This window comes from Sinohyriopsis cumingii, chromosome 18 (assembly GCF_028554795.1).
Source record: "Sinohyriopsis cumingii isolate HCF-2022 chromosome 18, ASM2855479v2, whole genome shotgun sequence".
In the NCBI taxonomy this organism is placed as follows: Eukaryota; Metazoa; Mollusca; class Bivalvia; order Unionida; family Unionidae; genus Sinohyriopsis; species Sinohyriopsis cumingii.
Window position 1 is genome coordinate 30,380,983 of NC_142978.1, and position 20,720 is coordinate 30,401,702.

Here is a 20,720-nt window from a genome sequence, read left to right on the forward strand (position 1 = left end):
CATTTGAATTAAATTGTAATCATTTCCTTTTATGCGCATAGTTTTCCTAATGTATAGTTCAGTCTTGGCATTATAGATATAATGGGCTGCAGAGATGGTCCTGGCTTTAAAAAGTTGTTGCCCCAAAAAATCACCAACCTCAATATTTTGTCGCCAATTTTCAAAAAATGTTGCCAGAACAAGTAGTGAATATTAAGTCTATTAATGTAATAGGCAATGAAAATTGAAAAAGATGGGATAATTGTTACTTTATTGGCAACAAGCAATACATCCATAATATTACAAAATAAATCATTGTATGATTGTTTTGCACTACTTCCATGGTCATTGCATCCTGCATCACCGTTAGTGCATAGGTATGATTGTTGACACCTGAAATAACTGCATTATCAGATGTAAAATATCTACTTTTCTGACATCTATAGTCTCTCTTTTTTAATAGAAACATCAGGTATTAAGCAAATCTATATTATGTATATTATTTTCCAAATAATAGTTTTGTAAAGAACTTTACATAACCCCATTTTAATACTAAAATCCTACAATCGTACTTTGCAATTAAAGATAAGTGATGTATAATGCGACCATCGATTTCATGCATTCAGGAATTAAAAGCCCCCACCCCCAATGGCTAGCTTCACAACATCTCTGTAAACCAGGAATTCTGATTATTTTGCCGCGCTTTGCATGCTTTGCTTGTAGTGAATTGCTATAGATATTTTTTCTCAACAAGCAAACTAGGATTGCCATTCCCACCAATGAAGCTTACACAAGTCAACACCTGGCATTAATGTACCGTATATATAAGCTTTAATTACCATCATTAAACTAAAAGAAGCAATGAAGAAACATCACCGAGCATATGTGGCCCCCCCCCCCCCCAATTAATTCGGAATAAATGTTATGTAGTAAACAGTGATATATGCATATATGAGTTAACAATAAGGAAATAAGGTGGGATATAAAATGTGGGAAATTGTTATCACGTGTATAGTAGCTTGAGACCACATTTGAACTGTTGACCTGAATATTCACCCATTTTAGGCATTGTTAGTTATAACAAAAAATGGGCATTGTTTATTTGTCAGTTAATTGCTAGTGCTTTCACGCACTGTATAACAGGCGGTTTCTTTGAAGTATGTCGCAGACGCTCGAGTCTGACCTTTAGCTATTGTGCCGTTTGGGCACAGTTGAAAGAATATGAAATGGGGGCACGTGAGGGGGATAGCGCATTCCACAGGGAGAAACGGAGTGTTTTTTTTTAGAATTTCACTTGTATTGGACCTAAAAAAATATGACTATTTAGTGAAAACATGCTTAAATGTGCTGCAAAACCTGCATGTTTTCGGATTCAATATCCTAACCTGGTTTTTTAAATAACTGATCGCTATTAACTAAATTTATTCAACGACTATTTGAATTCTTTGGAAATCTTTCTGTACACCTGAAAATTCAACACAGAGGGTCATTTTTCATTGGAACATATTCTGATTTATTGGAACTATTCTGTAAGTTAATTTAATTCTTTCACTCCTTTAACTTGTTTGTTTTGCTTTTTGTTGTTGCATAAAGTCCTATTCAAGTGTTTAAATGCATAGCACTAAACCCATGCAGCTATAAAGAACATTGCTAAACCAACATGTTTAAATGCTTTAAAATAACAAATCCAAAACAGCATGTTAAGCTGTATGCACAACATATTTTACCTGTACAACGGAGTCGACATGTATCTGCAGCATATATTGTACAACTGAGTTTACATGGATTGCAGTACAATGCATCTCTAGTTGTATACTTTTATTTCTTATTGGTAAGAACCCTTGTGGTGAGAATGAAGATAACAGCTGTGAGGACCAGAAAACCAGCATCATCCTGTCCAAAGCTATGCTGGAAGAGGAAAAACAGATTCAGAAGGAGATAGAGGATGAGGAGGACAAAATCAGAGAGGAGCAGAACAAGGTTGTAGGCAGAAGTATTGATATACATGTGTATAAACTTGAGTATTTTACATGTTGATGATTGGCCATGAAAAGTTAGCTTCCTTAGCCAGTACATGTAAGGAAAGGTGGTGACCTCATTTGAGTATGTTGACATGCATGGATAATTGGTAACCATATTGAGTACGTTGACATGTAAGGAGAGGTGAAGTATCGAGTATATTGACATGTAAGGAAGGTGGTGACCTTATTGAGTACATTGACATGTAAGGAATGGTGGTGAAATATTGAGTATGTTGACATGTGTTGGTACTTATGGTCTGCCATTAGATCTAATCCTGTATAACACATTTGTGAACTAGAAAATAGACCCATGCATAAATTTTGCCATTTTCATCAGTTCCATAATTATAATTGCCAGTTTTGCTTTATTAATGATGTATTGAAAAATAGAAGTTATTGCAATTTTTATCATAGGTTGATGAGTGTTCATTTGCTGGGTTTGCATGGAAATTGACATGTTTGAAATCCTCCGTCTAAATTGATTTGATGTAAGATACTTCTCATTATCTGATGGAATACGAAATGTTGAAACTATTTGCAGTATATCCTTAAATTTGAAATTTGGTTATTTATTTTCAAACCTAAATAATCAAATGAGATAGTATTGGTGTAATTAAATGATACAATATGGGAAGTAACAGATGGAGTAGAGTCATTTTATTTTAGTGGCAGGTGATCTAGTTCCATGTTGTAATTTTGTATATATTTATGCATTGATAAACAATATATCATACAAAGGGTTTAATTTCGTTAAGAAGAAAACATTCTCCTTTAAGATATGTTAAAGTCCTTGCATACTCCTTTAAAAGGCCTTGAAAAACAATTAAGTGGCACTGTACAAACCATGATTGAGATCTGTGGAATTTTCCATACAATTAAAGTGTCTTGAAAAACAATTAAGTGGGACTGTACGAACCATGATTCAGATTTGTAAAGTTTTCCGTACTATTTAAAGGCCTTGAAAAACAATTAAGTGGGACTGTACGAACCATGATTCAGATTTGTAAAGTTTTCCATACTATTAGTATGCGTTAATAATAACAATGCACCAATACAATAAAAGTGAAAAGTGCTTGAAATCTGAATTTGATTTTTTGCATTATAAGCAGTAAATGGAAAGAGCTGACCATGATCTTCAGACTAAACAATAAATACTGATAGAAATTATTAGTCTGTCACACGTGATAAACTAAATCAACTTTACGATCAAATTAGTGCTGTATAGAGAATATCTACATTAATTTAGTAGATAAACAAAAGTATTTCTTGAGTGAAGTGGAAACACGGCATCGTCATGAGAGGCAATAATTATGAATTTACTGGTAAGGATTGATGTTCCTTATTTTGTTTATTTCAAATTTGTGTGTGGCTTTGGCAAGCTTACAGTCTAGTTTGGTGGTAGACTCTGCATCCCAATTTCTATTGTCACTAAAAATTGGTTTGCAATTGACATTAATCATCACCTGATTTATCCGTCCCTTTCAATTACTATTGTATTATCTTCCATTATGATTTTTAGCTGTACTAGTCATAGACTTGAAGAGCCTGTGTTATGGTCCATCTTTCAATGTCTATTTGCACAAGTTTGTTATCACTACTTCTCCTAAACAACTTGAAACTTTACACACCCATTCATCTCATTATCTGGTTAGTCTTTAGTGAAAATGGTGCTTCACATATATCCATTATAGCCATCAGTGGCAATCTTGAAAATCAAGTTAACGCAGCTTCTCATTAACATTGGGTTTTCACTAAAAGACTTCTCATGACTTGAGGTTGGTCCTAAAATTACAATGTTGATGAGCTGACATCTAGTAAGGTTACGATGATAGCCTTATCGAAAATAGTATAAAAAATTGTGCTGATATGACATCCGATCTGACTGCTACAGTGGCCATCTTAAAAATCTTAATGTTATTCCTCCTGAATGGATGGTCATATTGAGATGGATTTTCTTTAAGTCTTATGATGTCAGCTTGGTCTTTTTTAAAAGTGGTGCTGCTTCAGTGTTCAGTATGGCCTCCAATGCAGTCATCTTGAAAATCTTGTTATTGCTACTCATCCTGAACTACTTGAAAGATTGCCTTGAAACTTCACACATATTCCTTTGAGTATCTAGTTTGTCCTAAATGAAAATGGTGTTACACAAATTCCATTATGGCCACAATTGCCATCTTGAAAATCTTGTTATGGCTATTTTTGAAAATGGTGTTGATCTGACACCAATGTGGATGCCATGGCAGTCATCCTCAAAATCTTGTTATTGTTACTTGTCTTGAATGGACGGACATGTCAACATGAAGTTTCTACAAAAAGACTTGTGATATATGGTTGGTCCTAAATTAACATGGTGTCAGTTTTACATCCAGTCTGACTGCCATCTTGAAAATCTTGTTGCTACTCCACCTGAATTGATGGTCATATCTGCATGGGTTTTTCGCTTAAAGTTTCTTATGATGTCTAGTTGGTCCTAAATGAATATAGTAACTGTTCGATGTCCAATATGGCACATGTCAGTCATCTTCAGAATCTTGTTTTTGACCATCTGTTGGCACAAGTTTGTTATCGCCACTCCCCATAATCTACTTTGAGGATTGCCTTGAAACTGCCTTTGTTCCATGGACTAGTTTGTCCTTAATGCAATCGATGCTGCTCTGACACTTTAAAATATCTTATTTGATTCTAGATGGTTATATAAACTGAAAGACTTATGAGCTCCTAGCTTGAAAATCACGTTATTGCTACTTCTGAATGAGTGGTCATATCTAGATGAAGTTTCCCCCTAAAAGATTTATTATGTCTAGTTGTTCCTAAATGAAAATGATGCCAATCTGACATCTAGGATGGCCTCCACAGTGTCAGTGTTGAAAGTCTTGTTACCGCTACCATGGATGGTTTTGTCAATTTTAGGTTTTGCTAAAAGACTTCTTAAGATGTCAACTTGGTCCTAAATAAAAGCAGTCAAAACTAGCTCCGTGTGGTCAACCCTTCTGTATGCAAGTGACTTTCTTCTAGAACCATCTGTTAGGACAAGACAGTCATTGCACGAATTAGAATTGGTCATACTTGTATAACCCAATCCTACATATTAAAGGGTGAAGAATTATCATATACATCCCTTGCAATGAACCCATTACTTTATAATTATCTTTTGTATTGTCTAATGGGCCTTTGTACATACCATTTATATTCCCTGTGGGGCCTTGTAGTCTAAAGTGCTGGCCTTCATAGATTACTGCCATCTTATCTCTGTCTGCTTGGGTTCTAATCTCAGGCTTGACCAGTAGCTTCCCATAGGTCGGTGGTTCTTAATGGGATTTCCCAGATACTGGCCGCTATTTACAGCCAATCATGAGCTTAAAAAGGCATAAAATCCCCCAAACAGACAAACATGAAACATTATCCTTGCCATCTCATTTAATTTTTGTCCTTTTTTCACTTGCTGATATTGAACACTTTTCAGACATAAATCATTATCATATAACCTTTTTATGGTGCTATGTAGCCTTACAGTACTGGTGTGCCATAAAAGCACTATCATTCAGTCATGGAGGGTGTTGAGAGCTGTCAAGACTCCAGAATCTTGATAACCATTAGTGCAGGTTTGACTCTATGCCATTCACCTTGTGTATTCTTTTATCTGAATTTCCTTTTTTGTGCACATATGCAGTTTCAAACAACAGACTTCTTAAACATTTGAAGATGCTTGCCAGTGATGTATTCTTGATACTGGGAAATGACACGGTTGGTTACAATAACATGATGCCATGCTCAGATATACCTAATGGGAAGACCTCAACTGTTCAGCACCACAAGATGGCTTCCAGTCATGGTCATATACTGTGCATTCTTTCCACACAAAAATTCCTGGTAATTTAGTTTTGACAGTTCTGTACCTTGGAAACTGTTGGATCCAGGGAATTAAATGTGAGAATTGAAAGAGCATATTTTAACTTGTGATTTTCTGTAATAACTTAGAAATTTGTAATTGTCAACAAGAAATGTATAATTATCACCATATTAATAGTCACCTCTCTTCTCTAAAGGTCACTATCACAGGCATTTTGGTGGTCCATATATGTTTAAAGAACATGTTACTGGTTGAATTGAGCTGTGGATTTTTGTTGGTGTTTATGTAAAAAAATGTAAAGCAAATGGGGATACAAACATTAGGCAAATAATCCTTGCATACAATCCATTATTTCCTTTGACAACCACCTCTTGCAATAATTATAATAAATCATAAAATGTTGCAGACAATGACAGCCTCTTTTAAACTGTTTACAGTTATGGAAACGCCTTGATGATGAAAGCAGGGAGCAGCGGTACAAGCGAATGCAGTTTCTGCTTAGCAAAAGTAACATGTACACCCAGTACCTTGTAGAGAGAATGAACAGGCAGAGGGAAGAAGACAAAAAACGGCATGCAAAAATGGAGAAAAGGAGAGCAAAAATGTTGAAAAAGAAAGAAGATGAGAGGAAAAAACAGGTACAATTAGAATAATGGCCCTCTGGTCTGTCAAGATGATAAGGGGAAAAGGGCTTGAAACTTTCATTGAATCTGGCTAATTTGGTAATGACTTTAGCAACCTAGTGGCAGTGTGTAAAACTTGCCAAAAAGTCTGGAAACGTTACTAGTCCTGTCCATAACCAACTGGTCCTCCAGTTTGTCGTGCTTGATGGCAAATTTAGTATGTTGATTTAGTTCATGAAACATGGAGCATGAAGAAAAACTGGAAATCGGATACTTATATGACATAATCAGATAGGGCTGTTCCATTTTAACATACTTGGTATCCAGGGAAGGCAGTTTTTAAAAAAATATATACCAGGGTACTTTGATTTCACAGAGTTCATATTAGTTCATCTATAGGTGAGTACCCAACTATAAACGTTCCTTCCCTGGGTCCTATGTATGTTTTAATGGAATTGCCCTCAGATATGGTTTCAAATCCTGACAGTTAAAAGGATGAATTTCTTAATTTGAAATTCTTTTTGCCCATTAGAGCATCAGTCCCTTTAACTGACTTGTTATAATTTAAATAAAACGGTGGATAGTAAAGTTTCAGTTTTCACCAGTCAGTTGTTTTGTGGGTGTGGGAAGATCTAGTGAAGATTCAGCACATCTGGTAAAATTCTGAATCTGCTGGATACAAGGAATTTTTTAATGGTGATTTCACAGAAAGAGTTCTTTTAGTGTCTAGTTCGTCCTGAGTGAACAGGAAACCATGTTTGCTTATTTGTTAGAGTGAATGATTTGTAATCTAAGGGTTGCAGGTTTGATACCTGCCCAGGCTAGAGTTGATTGTGCATCCTTGGGAAAGGCACTTTGCTTCCATTTCCTCCATATGATGTAGCTAATAATGTGTTAAAATGCCATAAAAACCCACAGAAAATAAAAGGAAATCTGAATGAAAATGGTCTCAACATGACCTCCAATATGGCCATCGTCATGAAAATTACTTCCCTTCAGAACAATAAATCATAGCATCATGGTGTTTTGACAAGCAGACTTATGATGATGCTTGCTTGGTCCTAAATGAAAATGGATCCACTCAAAACATCCCATGTGGCTGTCACAGTGGCAATCACGAAACTCTGTTATGGCTGCTCTACCTGAACTGTTGCCTCAGATGTGGGAGGTTGTTGGTTCGAACCCCAGCTGAATCATACCAAAGACTTATAAAAAATCATACCAACAGTTTCCTCGTTAAGCGCTCACCATTAAGAGGTTAGTGTTAGGACTGGTCAGCCTGGTGTCAGGATAATGTGACTAGGTGGGACATGATGCTACATGTCTGTGGCATGATGCCCCAGTGCTAGATGTCACTATAAACTTCACACTGCAGACACTGTAGTGATATGACTGAATTTTTTTAAAGCTGTTAAAAATCCAAATCATACATAAAGAGAGCAATCTATTTACTAAATAACACTATTACAGAAAACTGTATGAAAAACTATTTTGCTACTTACCTGGATCTGAAACTAAATTTTTTGTCACGAATCGGCTAAATCCATGTGTTGTATTACATCACTGTTAAATTCGTATTTAAAACTTTTTAAAGTGTTATTGATTTGTGCGTTTCCGGATACAACATTTTTTTTAGTTGAACAAAATCTCTCGCGTAACATTTTTCAGTCAAAGTTGAAGCTAAGCATTGGTCCTCAATTTATTATACTAAGCGCAATCTTGATTGAAATAGCAGCATTGATTCTTAAAAAGGTCACGTGGAAAGGGAGAGAAGTGTCCTCATTTGTGTTGTTATATAGTACATGTATGACTAGTAAATTGTAATCAACAATATTGTCCACTAGCCTCAAGCTGTAATCGTTATTGTGTTTCTTGATCTGAACTTGGAAACTGTTTTTCATTTTATGGGTACCCAGTTATCCATTTTATTACCTGGGTTATTATCACTGGACGAGTATCCGGATACCTGTTGTCATCTTTACACAGAAGCCATCTTGAAAGTTTTGTTATTGCTACTCCTGAATGGAGAGTCGTATTATCATAGGGTTTTCACCAGAAGACATTTAATGGTGTCTAGTTGGTATTGAATAAAAATTGTGCAGATCTGTTATCCAATATGGCTACCACAGTGGCCATTTTTTAAAGCTTTTCACTACTTCTGTTAGATATCACTGCTTCAAGGAACATATTGAAAATCTTATCACTAATTCTGCTGAATAGTTGATATTATCCACATGGTGTTTTCACAAAATTATTCTAATGGTGTCTGGTATGTCCCCGATGAAAAAGGTACTGATCTGACATCAATATGGCCATTGCAATGGCCAATTTTAAAATCTTCCCATAACAGAGATGGTTTGAACACAGACGTTAGATCAAAGAAATGGTTGTATCTTTAATTCCTGGAAATTCTTGTTTGAACACTTGAGTGCCAGTCCCATCAAGGGACCCTTGTTTCTCTTGCATGAGCAGATGTTGTTCAGGTTTGAATTTGTTTGTTACATGAAATAGAAGCATATTTAATTTTTTAAAAATCCACACTTAAAGTGAACCTTTAAAAAATCTTAAAGAGACTGGGAGAGATGTGGAATTGTTTAATTCAGTAATTATGGAAACCTGTACATGAATAAAGGCCATTATTGTTTTGTAGAGTAAAGCTCACAAGATGGCCACAGCATGTGCTTTTTGTGGTACTCTTGATGTTGTGTAAATTTTAAAGACAAACGATGCAAACATAATCTATGGGTTGAAATGTGAAGGCTAATGTTTTTATTGCAGGACAGGCCAGAGGATGACTGTTTGCATAAATATAAAAATGCTGATTAACTATCGTATAGGTACGCCTTATTGTTAAACTATGAAAAATATATCATCATTTCCTTGTAGAGGGTGTTGTGTTGACAATTCATTATTTTAAAATTTAGAATACTGCAATAGAATATAATGAAATTTGTAAATTATTTCAAATTTGTTTTTTTTCTTCTTTGCTTCAGGAAAGTGCCAAAGAAGGTATGTATAGTTTGCAGCCTTAATACTGTAAGCTGTTTAGGAAATTTCCACTGAAAACTTGGCAACATAAATTAGTTCAAATCTTATAACATAAAGGTAATTTTGCCAATTTTTGTCAGAGGTCATGTTACAATTTCAAGGTCAAATGTCTTTTCCAGAATTAATTCTAGATCTGTGTATATCTTTTGAATATTTCACTTTTCTATGAATTTGCATCAAGATCTGCTTGATTTTCAACTTGAAGTTTTCATTTAATATATATATTAAATACTTAGATAAATATTTCAGTCTGGGTATGGTGGGTACATGTCAACACAAATGTATCTGCTACTATTAATGTTAATGTAGTTAACTATTGCTGAAAAAATTACAGAATATTATCTGTAATATTATCATCATGGAACCTGTTGGGAAAACTGTAATCATATTAAACATTTTTTAATATTAAAAAAAAGTAAAATCGATCGAAATGTAGAGGTAATTTTTAGGAAAAATGTGCCATTCAGAACGAAGAGTTGTGGCTAATATATTAGGGTGTAGTATTGAGTATTAAATTGAATTCTCTACTATTGATCTCCAACTTTGGTAATAAATTGAATTGACTAGTTGACTGATTGTCCCAATATTGAATCTTGTATGTTATAATGTCAAAAACAGTGATGACACGAATCGATGGTAGGCACATGGAATTTTATTGTTCATACAATGATGTTAGAGGCATTCCTTGATGTGTTGAAACATGCAGATAAATACAAGTTGTACGTGAACAATATAGAACTGTATGATTTAGTGGTAAACTCTTTGATTAAAGACAATATCTGTAGACATGGATATGTTCCATGGAATGAAGATAGCCTATTCTATATTTGTTGCTAAGTTATGATCTTGGTTCTAAGCTACCCCTAAAATTATTAACACCTTAAACCCTGGAGTTTTTTGTTGTTTTAGTCTGAAATTCGAGTAGGAAAAACGTTTTGAAAGCTATTTCTGAATAAATCCTAAAACACCAAATTCCAGATGCCCATCTTATCCTACTTTTTGCAAAGGTTCATCTGTCTGTTCACAGTTCATACCAGTCTGCCTTTGATCTGAGACCAAAAAGTATAAAATCCGAACACAATATCGGATTCCGACCACATGCAGATTTTGAGTAGAAAAAAATTGGGTCCAAAAAATGAGGTTTTTCCCTTTGTATTTTATAGTGCAACTAGAAATTCCAGATTTTTTTTATATCGTTATCGAGCTACATCTGTCTACCTTTCTATAATACCACCCACTTTAGTGTATCATACATGACCTTGGCGCTACAGAGCTTGGCAATAGGCTACTATCTCCTGCCACTTAAACTAGTCACCTGGGGTTAATGTGTTAAGGGCCACTTTAGTTTGTGCATAAAATCTTTGTTTTACACATCTTTATCTTCTGTGAATGCAGTGTTGTTAATGATATGCTCCACAACTGAAGAACCTATATCGCATGTCCAATTTGGATAAGACATGTTTTGACATTCTTTTCTATATAATAAGGACAGGTCATGGCATAAAAGAATGGGATGAGTGGATAGAAGTTGTTTGCGGCCTTTCTGGAATCCTTTTGAATGAGAGCATGTACCAGTGTTTTTCTTCCACTGATCAAAGACCAGAAAGATACGCAGTCAATCAGCTGTCTTGTCTTTTAGCAGTAGTTTGTTATCACTACCCTTTTTAGAAGGAATGCAGTTTATATAACAGATTTGTTTAGGATTTTGCATGTGTTAACCTTTATCTGTTATTTTATATGCCTTTTATAGAGTTTTAACTTTATTAACTTTTAAGTTTCTATTGCTTAGTACTTAATTTGTGCGTGTGGTGGGGGGCTTTATCTCCTTTTCTTGCATTTCATTATATTTACATTGTTAGAGCTGTATAATATTCAGAACCGCATAGTATTGTGCTGACGTACTGTTAAATCCTACAAATAAAACATACTACTTCTAATCTGCTTGGAATGAGGTCATAAATAAACTCATCCCAAAGTTTGGTCCTAAATGAAATTTTGACCCTCAAATATTGCCACAATGATGGTGTTGTAAAAAATCTTATTGCAGTTGTCTTGATTGTATGGTCGTATCAACAAGTAGTTTTTCCTTAAAGATTTCTTGTGACTTTTAAATCGTTCTAAATGAAAATTTTGCCTCTCTGACATCATGGTCTCCATGATGTCCATCTGGAAAATTTTACTGTTACTCCTTCAGAATAGATGTTCATATTATTATGGGGTTGTGACGGAATTACTTCTTACGACTTGTAGTAGCTGGTTGTAAATGAAAATGGTGCAGATCTGACATCCAGTACGGCTTTAATGGGGCCATTTTGAAAATCTTGCCACTACTCCCTCTGAGTTGCTTTTCAACTCAGCATGAGTTTTTCACTTAAGATCCTTCTATGACATGTTTATCATCCTAAATTAAAATGGCATTGGTCAGACTGCCAGTCTTGAGAACCTTGTCATAGCTTGTCCTGAAGGGATTCCCATGATAACCTGGATTTTCTTAGCTTTTTGTATGAGGTGTAGCAGCACATGTGGTGTAAATTTGACATCCAACACAGCTCATCATAGAAATTTATTCCTCATCGTAATTAACTGGTCATATTGATATGAAGTTTTCTCAGAGATGTTTTCTGACTTGTAGATAGTCTTATATCATGTGATGTTTTCTGACATGTAGATGGTCATATTGATGTGAGATTTTCACACATAAAAATGCTTTCTGACTTGTAGATGGTCCTAAATGGTGTTGATTTCACGTTTTTTGTATTGACATCAGTTTAAAATAACTTGCAGATAGGCCTTAATGAAAATGCTTTCAATCTGGTATGGCCACCATGGCATCCATCTTGAATATCTTATCACTTTTCCATCTACAGACAATCAGATTGACATTTGAACTCCAAAGACCAATTTTAACATGTTAGCATCATAATATTCTCTAAGTCATCTAAATTTGGGTGATTAATGAATACTGTAAACTCTGCAAAATTGCCATGTAACAAGTAACATTTTTCACTTAAATTTTCTTGTAATGAAAGCCTCTCATAAGCTGGACTTTCAAGTCTTAAAATGTGTGAAACTTTTAAATCCCTTAAATATGAGGCTTTTTTTAAAATACAGACAGGCAAAGATTCAGATTTTAGATTTAAGCCATGTTTCTGGAATTAGGAGTGTCCATGCTTCTGTTCTCTTCAGGTGTTGCAGTTGAAGTAGTTTCAGAAAAGAAAGTTGATATTGCAAATCCTGTTTTATCACTGGACAGTTCTGCTGTTGACACAACGTCTAACAAGCCAGTTCTTGAAAAGAGGAGCCCCAGGAACAACGCAAATAGTGCTAATAACTCCCAGGACCTTGTAAGCTCACAAGACTCCCAAGGTAGATTTTTCTTGTCAGAGAGTATTTCTTGAGACACGACTCTGTAACTTCCCTTGACTATAGATATTCATTATTGACTGGTACTTTCATTTGAACCTAAATGAAGCATGAAAAATTTGGAACCTTACAAAATGTTCTTTTGGCAGCAAGACTAGTTATGATCAAAGCAGGTTTTCTAAAGTTCCACTGTATTTGGTAAGATTTGGGCTATATAAATGTCACATCTAGAACTTCAGAACTTTATTAATATGTTAACATAGCTGCCAACCCTCACGAATTCGGCATGAATTTCATGACTTTTTCAGTGATTCACTCCGCAAACCAAAAATTCACGAATTCTCCAATTCTCAATTATTTTAAATCTTCAATAAAATAACCGATTTCCCGTTAAGTGCTAGTTGTGATATTGGCAGTTTCTGAAACGGTCCGGTACTGCTGGTCACGATATTAGTAGAACTACAGCCGATTGGTACAGTTGGCCTGGTAGCAAGCATTTTAATCTATATGTACAAGAGTAGTTTTTCAAAGGCTTTTGAGAGAAACTGGCGCGTGACCGGAATATTGCTCCGCGCATGCATCACCAACACTGATTTGAGTTACTGTTTGGCATAACATGTAAGATCTTGAAAATGTCTTCACCACCAAGGAAAAAGAAATGTTTTGCTCAAAAAGTGAAGTTTAATTTGGAATATATCAAAAATTGGCCATGCATTCTGCCATTAAACATTGCAAAAAACACACAGAACTTGGGGAAAATTAAGAATTTGCAGATTTCAGCTCTGAAATATTTTAAACACGTCGGCAGATGACCTGCAAGTTACCAGTGCTGAAGCATTATTTGTGAGTTTTCTTGTTGAACACAATCTACCTTTATCAGCTGGAGACCATGCTAAACATTTGTTCTGACAAATGTTCCTGGACTCGAAGATCACTTCCAGATTTTCCTGCGGAAGAACCAAGAGTGCTGCAGCTCGTGTGCATTCCTCACAGCAACAGTGACAGCGAAAGAGTATTTTCTCTAGTGAGAAAAAATAAGACAGACTTTAGGGCCTACTTAGCTGCAGAAAATTTGTCAGCAATTTTAGTCCCCAAGATCAACCAGCAAGCAGGAAGTCTGAACTGTTTAGAAAACAAATGTGCGATCAAGCAGTTGAGTAAGTTCAAGTCTGCCACAGTATCACGTCTTGATAAATAACCACAAGAACAAGTGAAGTTTATGAATACCATAATACACAGAAATGCAGATATTTCTGCATGTATGTTGTGTTTTAGTTCTATGTTGCAATCTTGATACAGTGATGTATTGATGGTCAGAGTGGATGGAGTTATTGTCATGGTATTTTTCACTAATTCATGTCCAGATTCACAAATTTTTATCCCTGTTTTCACTAATTCCAAGCCCGGAAGGTTGGCAGCTATCTCTTAATCTGAAAAGAATTTGACATCTTCCAAAAAATTTTGGAAATCAGTATTGTTGCGCACAAAAGACACCTTGCAGAGGTGTAAATAAACAAGTCAAATGTAAGAAACATCTTCGATAAAACATTTGATACATGTTATAATGTTTCTGTTAACTGTGGTAATTTTAATTCTCGATTAGATTTGTTAAAGTTTTTCTGCTATTTCCCATATATATATATATATATATATAATCAAATTTTTTCTGTATACCCCTACTGGGTATAGAGTAATTCCAGTGTCCATCTGTTCCTCCATCCAAAACTTCTTAGCGCAGCTTGTCTTGCTGTGTGCAGTGGATTGTTTTATGGTCATCACTTGAAGATGCACATAAAAAATGACTTCAATCCTTCAATTTTTGTTATAGCTATTTCTGTTTTCTTGTAGCTTAATAAAGTGTATGATGCAGTCTAGTCATAGCAACCAGACCTCCAATTTGTCTTGAAATTTGATACGTATCACAAAACTTGGCATTTATTTTGGCTATAATCTAATGATACATATATTAACAAATCTGTGTGCTTATCACTTGCAGCTGAAGTGTGAATGCAGTTACTTCTGTGGTGTTTGTTGGATTGCTGTGAAATTATTATACATATTGCCTTGATCAGAAGATATGTTTGTTAACAAATCAATGTATTAGCATCATTTTTGGCTCCACTGGTCATATATCAGAAGAGGTTATGGAATGACCTGTTGTCCATCATCCTTGTCTGTCCATTTGCTTGCACAAGTGTGTTATCACTATTCCCAATCTTCTTTGAGGATTACCATAAAATTTTACAAATATCATACCAAAATCGAGGATATCCAGTATGGCTGCCACTGTCGCCATCTTGAAAATCCTGTTACCACAGCTCCTGAATGGAATGTCATGTCAGCATGTGAATTTCACTAAAAGATATCTTCAGGGTTGCAGTTTAAGATTTCTCGCGAGATTTTTAATCCTATGCAGACAAAATCATGCAAAAATATAAGAATTGTGCGCATTTTTTTTGTTAAGATTGCATTTTTTTATTTATTTTTTGCTGTAAAATTCCTGGTTGTCACTCTTGGCGAATATGTTGTACTTGTATAGTTGTAAATACATCATGTATTTCTGTGTGTCATGTGCTCAGTTCTGATTGGTTAATAACACAGGTCAGAAGAGCATGTTTGATACAGAGGCTGGCTTGGCAGGACAATGTGTTAAATGGCTAAATCAGTTCAAACAGACACTTCATTATTTTAACAGTAACACTTCTAAGAACAGTCAGGGTATAGAAGTTTCTGACAATAGGAACAATGACAGTGAACAAACACTTCTACAGGCAAATCCCATATCAGACGATGCTGGTGATGATGCGCTTAAAGATGCTGCCGATGAAACTAAGGGTCCCTCTGACGCCAAGAAAAATACTCTTTCAATTCAGATTTTAAACAAAATCGACCATGGCAGGAAATGAATGAAAAAAATGAGATGCTTTGCAGATGGTGTGTAAAAATGGGCAAAAAAAAATACTTTCACGCTTGGAAATGCTAATTTCAGGACATCAACATTTGACAGACCTGTTGAATTACCAGCTCACAAACAGGCGATTCAGGATTTGAAACTGAGTGAAAATCTTAAAACTACATGCATGGCAGTTACCAGCAAGAAATCTGAATCAATTATTCATGCTATGTCAGTTGCCTATTGCTTGGCGAAGGAGAATATTGCTTCTCTAAAATATGGCTCACTTGGATTTTGTTGACTTTCTGGGTGTTGGTGTTGGCAACTTAAGAGTAGGAGGAAATGCAACATATTTGTCAAGGGGTTCTGTTGAGGAAGTTTGTTACAAATTTGCAGGTGGAGATGGCTGCAAGGTTTCCAAAGACCAGCACACAGGTGGCAACAGCATTTGAGGTTCTTGATCTGTGTAACCTTACATTCCTATCTCTGAAGAATAAGAAATTTATTGTTCTGACCAGATAAAAACTCTCTGTGATCATTTTGGTCAGGAGAAGAAATCAAAAGAAGCCATCAGTTCCTCTTTGTGTGACCCAAAACATGTTTTGACTATCATTAAAAGTGAAATTTACCCTTGAGACAAAATGTGCAGACTCGGGCAGATTGTACATTAACATCATGCAGGCACATTTCCAAATCTTCTTCAGTTAGCATCACTGGCCATGGTTATTGCCATACCAAACCGCTGACTGTGAGAGAGGATTCAGCAATCAAAATCAAACCAAAACTGCAGGAAGATGCCATCTGGAAGAAAGGGTTCTCAACAGACTCATGATGATTTCAATCGAAGGACCTCCTCCGAGAGACTTCAACTTTAACAAGGCATTGGTAGAGTGGAGGATGAGGAAGGACAGGTGGCAATTTAGGAAATAGTGATCATATTTGCAGAACAATGCAGTCACAATTATAGTCTGTCTGGATGCAGATGTATGTATGTTCCAGTAAAAAGTCGACTGTTATAGAAACCATATATACTTTTCCTAATTTCTTTTGATCTTTTGATTTTTCCTTAAAAATTAATTTTTGTCATCCATGAAAGAATAATTTGTGCACTTCTGATCTTTCTTAGTATGGATTTGTAACCAATTAAAATTAAGCATGCAACATGCAGGAAGTACATGACACTCTTTTAAGATTGGCCAGAGGAGTGACACTATTTTCAGTCTGTGGTTTGATTCTTTAATGGTTAGTGTGTAGATAGATTGCTATTAGAAAACATAAGACTTTGATTTCAGTTTTAAGTGTTATGCTATAATACACAGAAGACATGATATGATTTTAATGCACTTATTATACTTGCTATTGTACTTTTTGAATACAATGAGATTTTTTTACACCATGTTGGAAAGCCCCCCGCTCCCATGGGTACGTTGGCCCCCTCTTTTTTCAGATTCAGTTGGGGCAAGCACCCACATTTATCAGATCCTAGATGCAACCCTGCATCTTGTGAAGCCTAAATGGTCCTTGATAAAAATGGTACTAATTTAACATCCAATATGGCTGCAGCAGCATCTAGAATTTTTTTTATTGTTACCTTTCCAGATTAGAAAGACATTGTTAGGGGCTGCTGTGTGGTATTTGAGTTAGAAACTATAAATTAATAAATGAAATGAGTAAGTTTTGTGCCTTTTTATATCTTTGGTGCTTTTTGTTTTTAAAATCGGTCTGTGGGGGGTACAAGCAGCAGGGAATGTAGGCTGTCTTTAAAATGTCAGTCTTGTTAGAAAAAGAGTTATATACTTTTTTCCGTCATGGGGTAGGGGTGGGGTGCAGAAGTAACAATAGTATGTATATGTGAACAGATATCTCGCCATTCCTCAAGTTTAAGAGCAGCTTGACCAGAATTTGAGTTGGAGACTACATTGCAACTTCTTGCATTCATTGGCAGCAAAACTTCGCCATAATTGATGGTGTACAGATTTTTTTAGATTTCATGGTTGAATTTCATTTCCCAGTGTATAATTATCCTTTTGTTAAAACAGTACAACTCTCATGCCCAGTCAACCAATTCATGTAGCAATATCACCCTTTTTGTCAGTCAGCCTATTTATGTATGAGCAATCTCACCCTCTTGCCCAATCAGCTAATTCTTGTACCAACAATCTCATGCACAACTAATTCACATACCACTAATCTCACCCACTTGCCTAATTGGCTGAATCATATATCCACAAAATAAAAGCAAAATGTTGATTCATCACATTTATCAAATGACGGTCAATATTTTTGGGGTTAATGTTTCTGAACTGATAAATTAAGAGTTTAAATACTGGAGTAGGAATACACCCATTTTTATGTGTGATTATTTCTTTTGTACAAGCAGATATTAAGCAAGGACATGTATCATACCAATGTATCTCTTGCAGTAAACCGAACTGTTTGGAATATAAGAATAATCAAGGACATGTATCATACCAATGTATCTCTTGCAGTAAACCGAACTGTTTGGAATATAAGAATAATCAAGGACATGTATCATACCAATGTATCTCTTGCAGTAAACCGAACTGTTTGGAATATAAGAATAATCAAGATTTTTGTTTTTCAGCCACTTCCTCATCCAGACGAGGTAGGAAAAGAAAGGCAGAGACTTCCACCACAATAACTGACTTTTTTAAAGTAAGATCACAATTTGTTTGTATTTGTTGCTTGGTGTGAAGACCATAAATTAGCAGTGTTACTGCACTATTTTAATCATTGAATAGGAATGCATAGGTATATGTACAAAGAAGGCATAGGTACATGTACAAAGAAGGCATAAGTAAAGGTACAAAGAAGGCATAGGCATGTGTACAAAGAAGGCAAAGGTATATGTACAAAGAAGGCATAGACATGTATAAAAAGAAGGCATACATATATGTACAAAGAAGGCATAGGCATGTGTATAAAGAAGGCATAGGTATGTGTACAAAGAAGGCAAAGGTATGTGTACAGAGAAGGCATAAGTATATGTACAAAGAAGGCATAGGCATGTGTACAAAGAAGGCATAAGTAAAGGTACAAAGAAGGCATAGGCATGTGTACAAAGAAGGCATAGGCATGTGTACAAAGAAGGCATACATATATGTACAAAGAAAGCATAGGTATATGTACAAAGAAGGCAAAGGCATGTGTACAAAGAAGGCATAAGTATATGTACAAAGAAGGCATAATCATGTGTACAAAGAAGGCATAAGTATATGTACAGAGAAGGCATAGGTGTATGTACAGAGAAGGCATAGGTATATGTACAAAGAAGGCATAGGCATGTGTACAAAGAAGGCAAAGGTATGTGTACAGAGAAGGCATAAGTATATGTACAAAGAAGGCATAGGCATGTGTACAAAGAAGGCATAGTTGTATGCATACATGCCAACCATTACACTTTTGGCGTAATCATTATACTTTTTTTTCTCTCACTAAATTACACCTTACGCCTAACTGTATTCAGATTACGCTTTTTCGGTAAATCCCCTTCCCCCAAAATTAATAATTTGTTTTCTCATTTTGATTAACATCTCATTAATCCCACAGACCGTATTCTAGAAAAGACAGCTTTTGTGTATCTACGACATAAGAGTACGTTTGTCTGAAGACTTGCATGCACTTTCTAACAGTATTATTTTCTATTTATAGATGTCGTCCTATTCCAAGAAACATGCTTGTTTCTACTTTTAACTTGTGACCTCGGTTTCTGTTTATAGCAGCAGTATGGATTAGTTAAGAGAGAACTGACTGATTTTCTAACTTATTCTTTGTGCGCAGATTCTTTGTTCTAATTCATATATGGTACAGAACCTGTCTTATTATTTGGCGCTAAAAGTCGTCAGGTTTATTTTAGTCAATACGTGTGTTAGAGCAAATATATTTTTTCAAATAAATTTACAGATGGATTAGGAAAAGATGACAAACCAGTTTAGAGATAAATACATGAATTACACCATACAGCGTTCCATTCTAGGGCAGCTTCACACACCTTGCAGGCTGCATGGAAAGTATTTTAATATTGGTCATGGTGGTAAAACAAAGAAACCTTGAATTAGCTCGTTTTACTTACTCCAGTTCTAAGCTAATTTCCTTTTTACAGCAGAACTAATTTGTGGACATGAATTTTATAAATGCAGAAGCATTATCTACAGTGTTCTTAAGAGAACATGGACTACCCCTTGTGGTAGAAGACTACAGTGGTCCTTTGTTCAAATGGATGTTTCCTGATTCCAAAATTGCAGAAAATATGCATGGGCAAGAACAAAATCATCTAATATTGTTAGGTGTTTAGCAGAAGATACTTTTCCTAAAATTGCAGAAGCCATGAAAATTGGGCCATTTAGTATTGCAACAGACAGGAGTAATGATTATGTCAAAAAGTTGTACACAGTCTGTGTAAGAGACTTTGACAATGAAAAGGGCAAAGTTAGAGTGCTTTTCTTTCATTACCAGAATTAACAGTAGATTCCACTGGAGAAAACATTTTTTTCATTTGCTTGATAATGCATTGAATAAACATAAGTTGGCAGAACTGTATGGGGTTTTGAGCTGATACTGCATCAGTGATTGGAATTCATAAATGAGTCGCATTCACTGTTTTTAAAAATATCTCCATCATTGTACATATCAGGTTGTCTCTGTCATATAATGCACCATGCTGCAGGAAAGGCTGCTGATAAATTAGGAGAACTCCTGAAGTATCAAGTTGGCACTCTACCTGTCAGTGTATTTCATGTGGACAGAGTTGATATTTTCATCTTATTTCCCAGCTAGAAGACCCAATAACTGTGATATATAAATGTTCTCTTCTTTGTCAGGTTATGACAGGAATATTGGTTCTTTACCATTCTAATGCTGACTGTGAGAGATTGTTCTGTATTGTTGACAAAAATAAACTGAATTCAGATCCAGACTCAGTA

At 35.4% G+C, this 20,720-nt stretch overlaps 1 protein-coding gene across 1 annotated transcript in view; it reads left to right on the forward strand.

The window, feature by feature from the left end:
* LOC149776306 (lymphoid-specific helicase-like) overlaps positions 1-20,720 on the forward strand; it is a 92,219-nt gene that overhangs the window by 12,788 nt on the left and 58,711 nt on the right. The window contains exons 4-8 of the mRNA XM_089942780.1: positions 1,816-1,959; positions 6,288-6,488; positions 9,467-9,482; positions 12,708-12,887; positions 18,383-18,453. Coding sequence (XP_089798906.1) covers positions 1,816-1,959; positions 6,288-6,488; positions 9,467-9,482; positions 12,708-12,887; positions 18,383-18,453 — 612 coding nt within the window. The remainder of the gene's footprint in view (positions 1-1,815; positions 1,960-6,287; positions 6,489-9,466; positions 9,483-12,707; positions 12,888-18,382; positions 18,454-20,720) is intronic.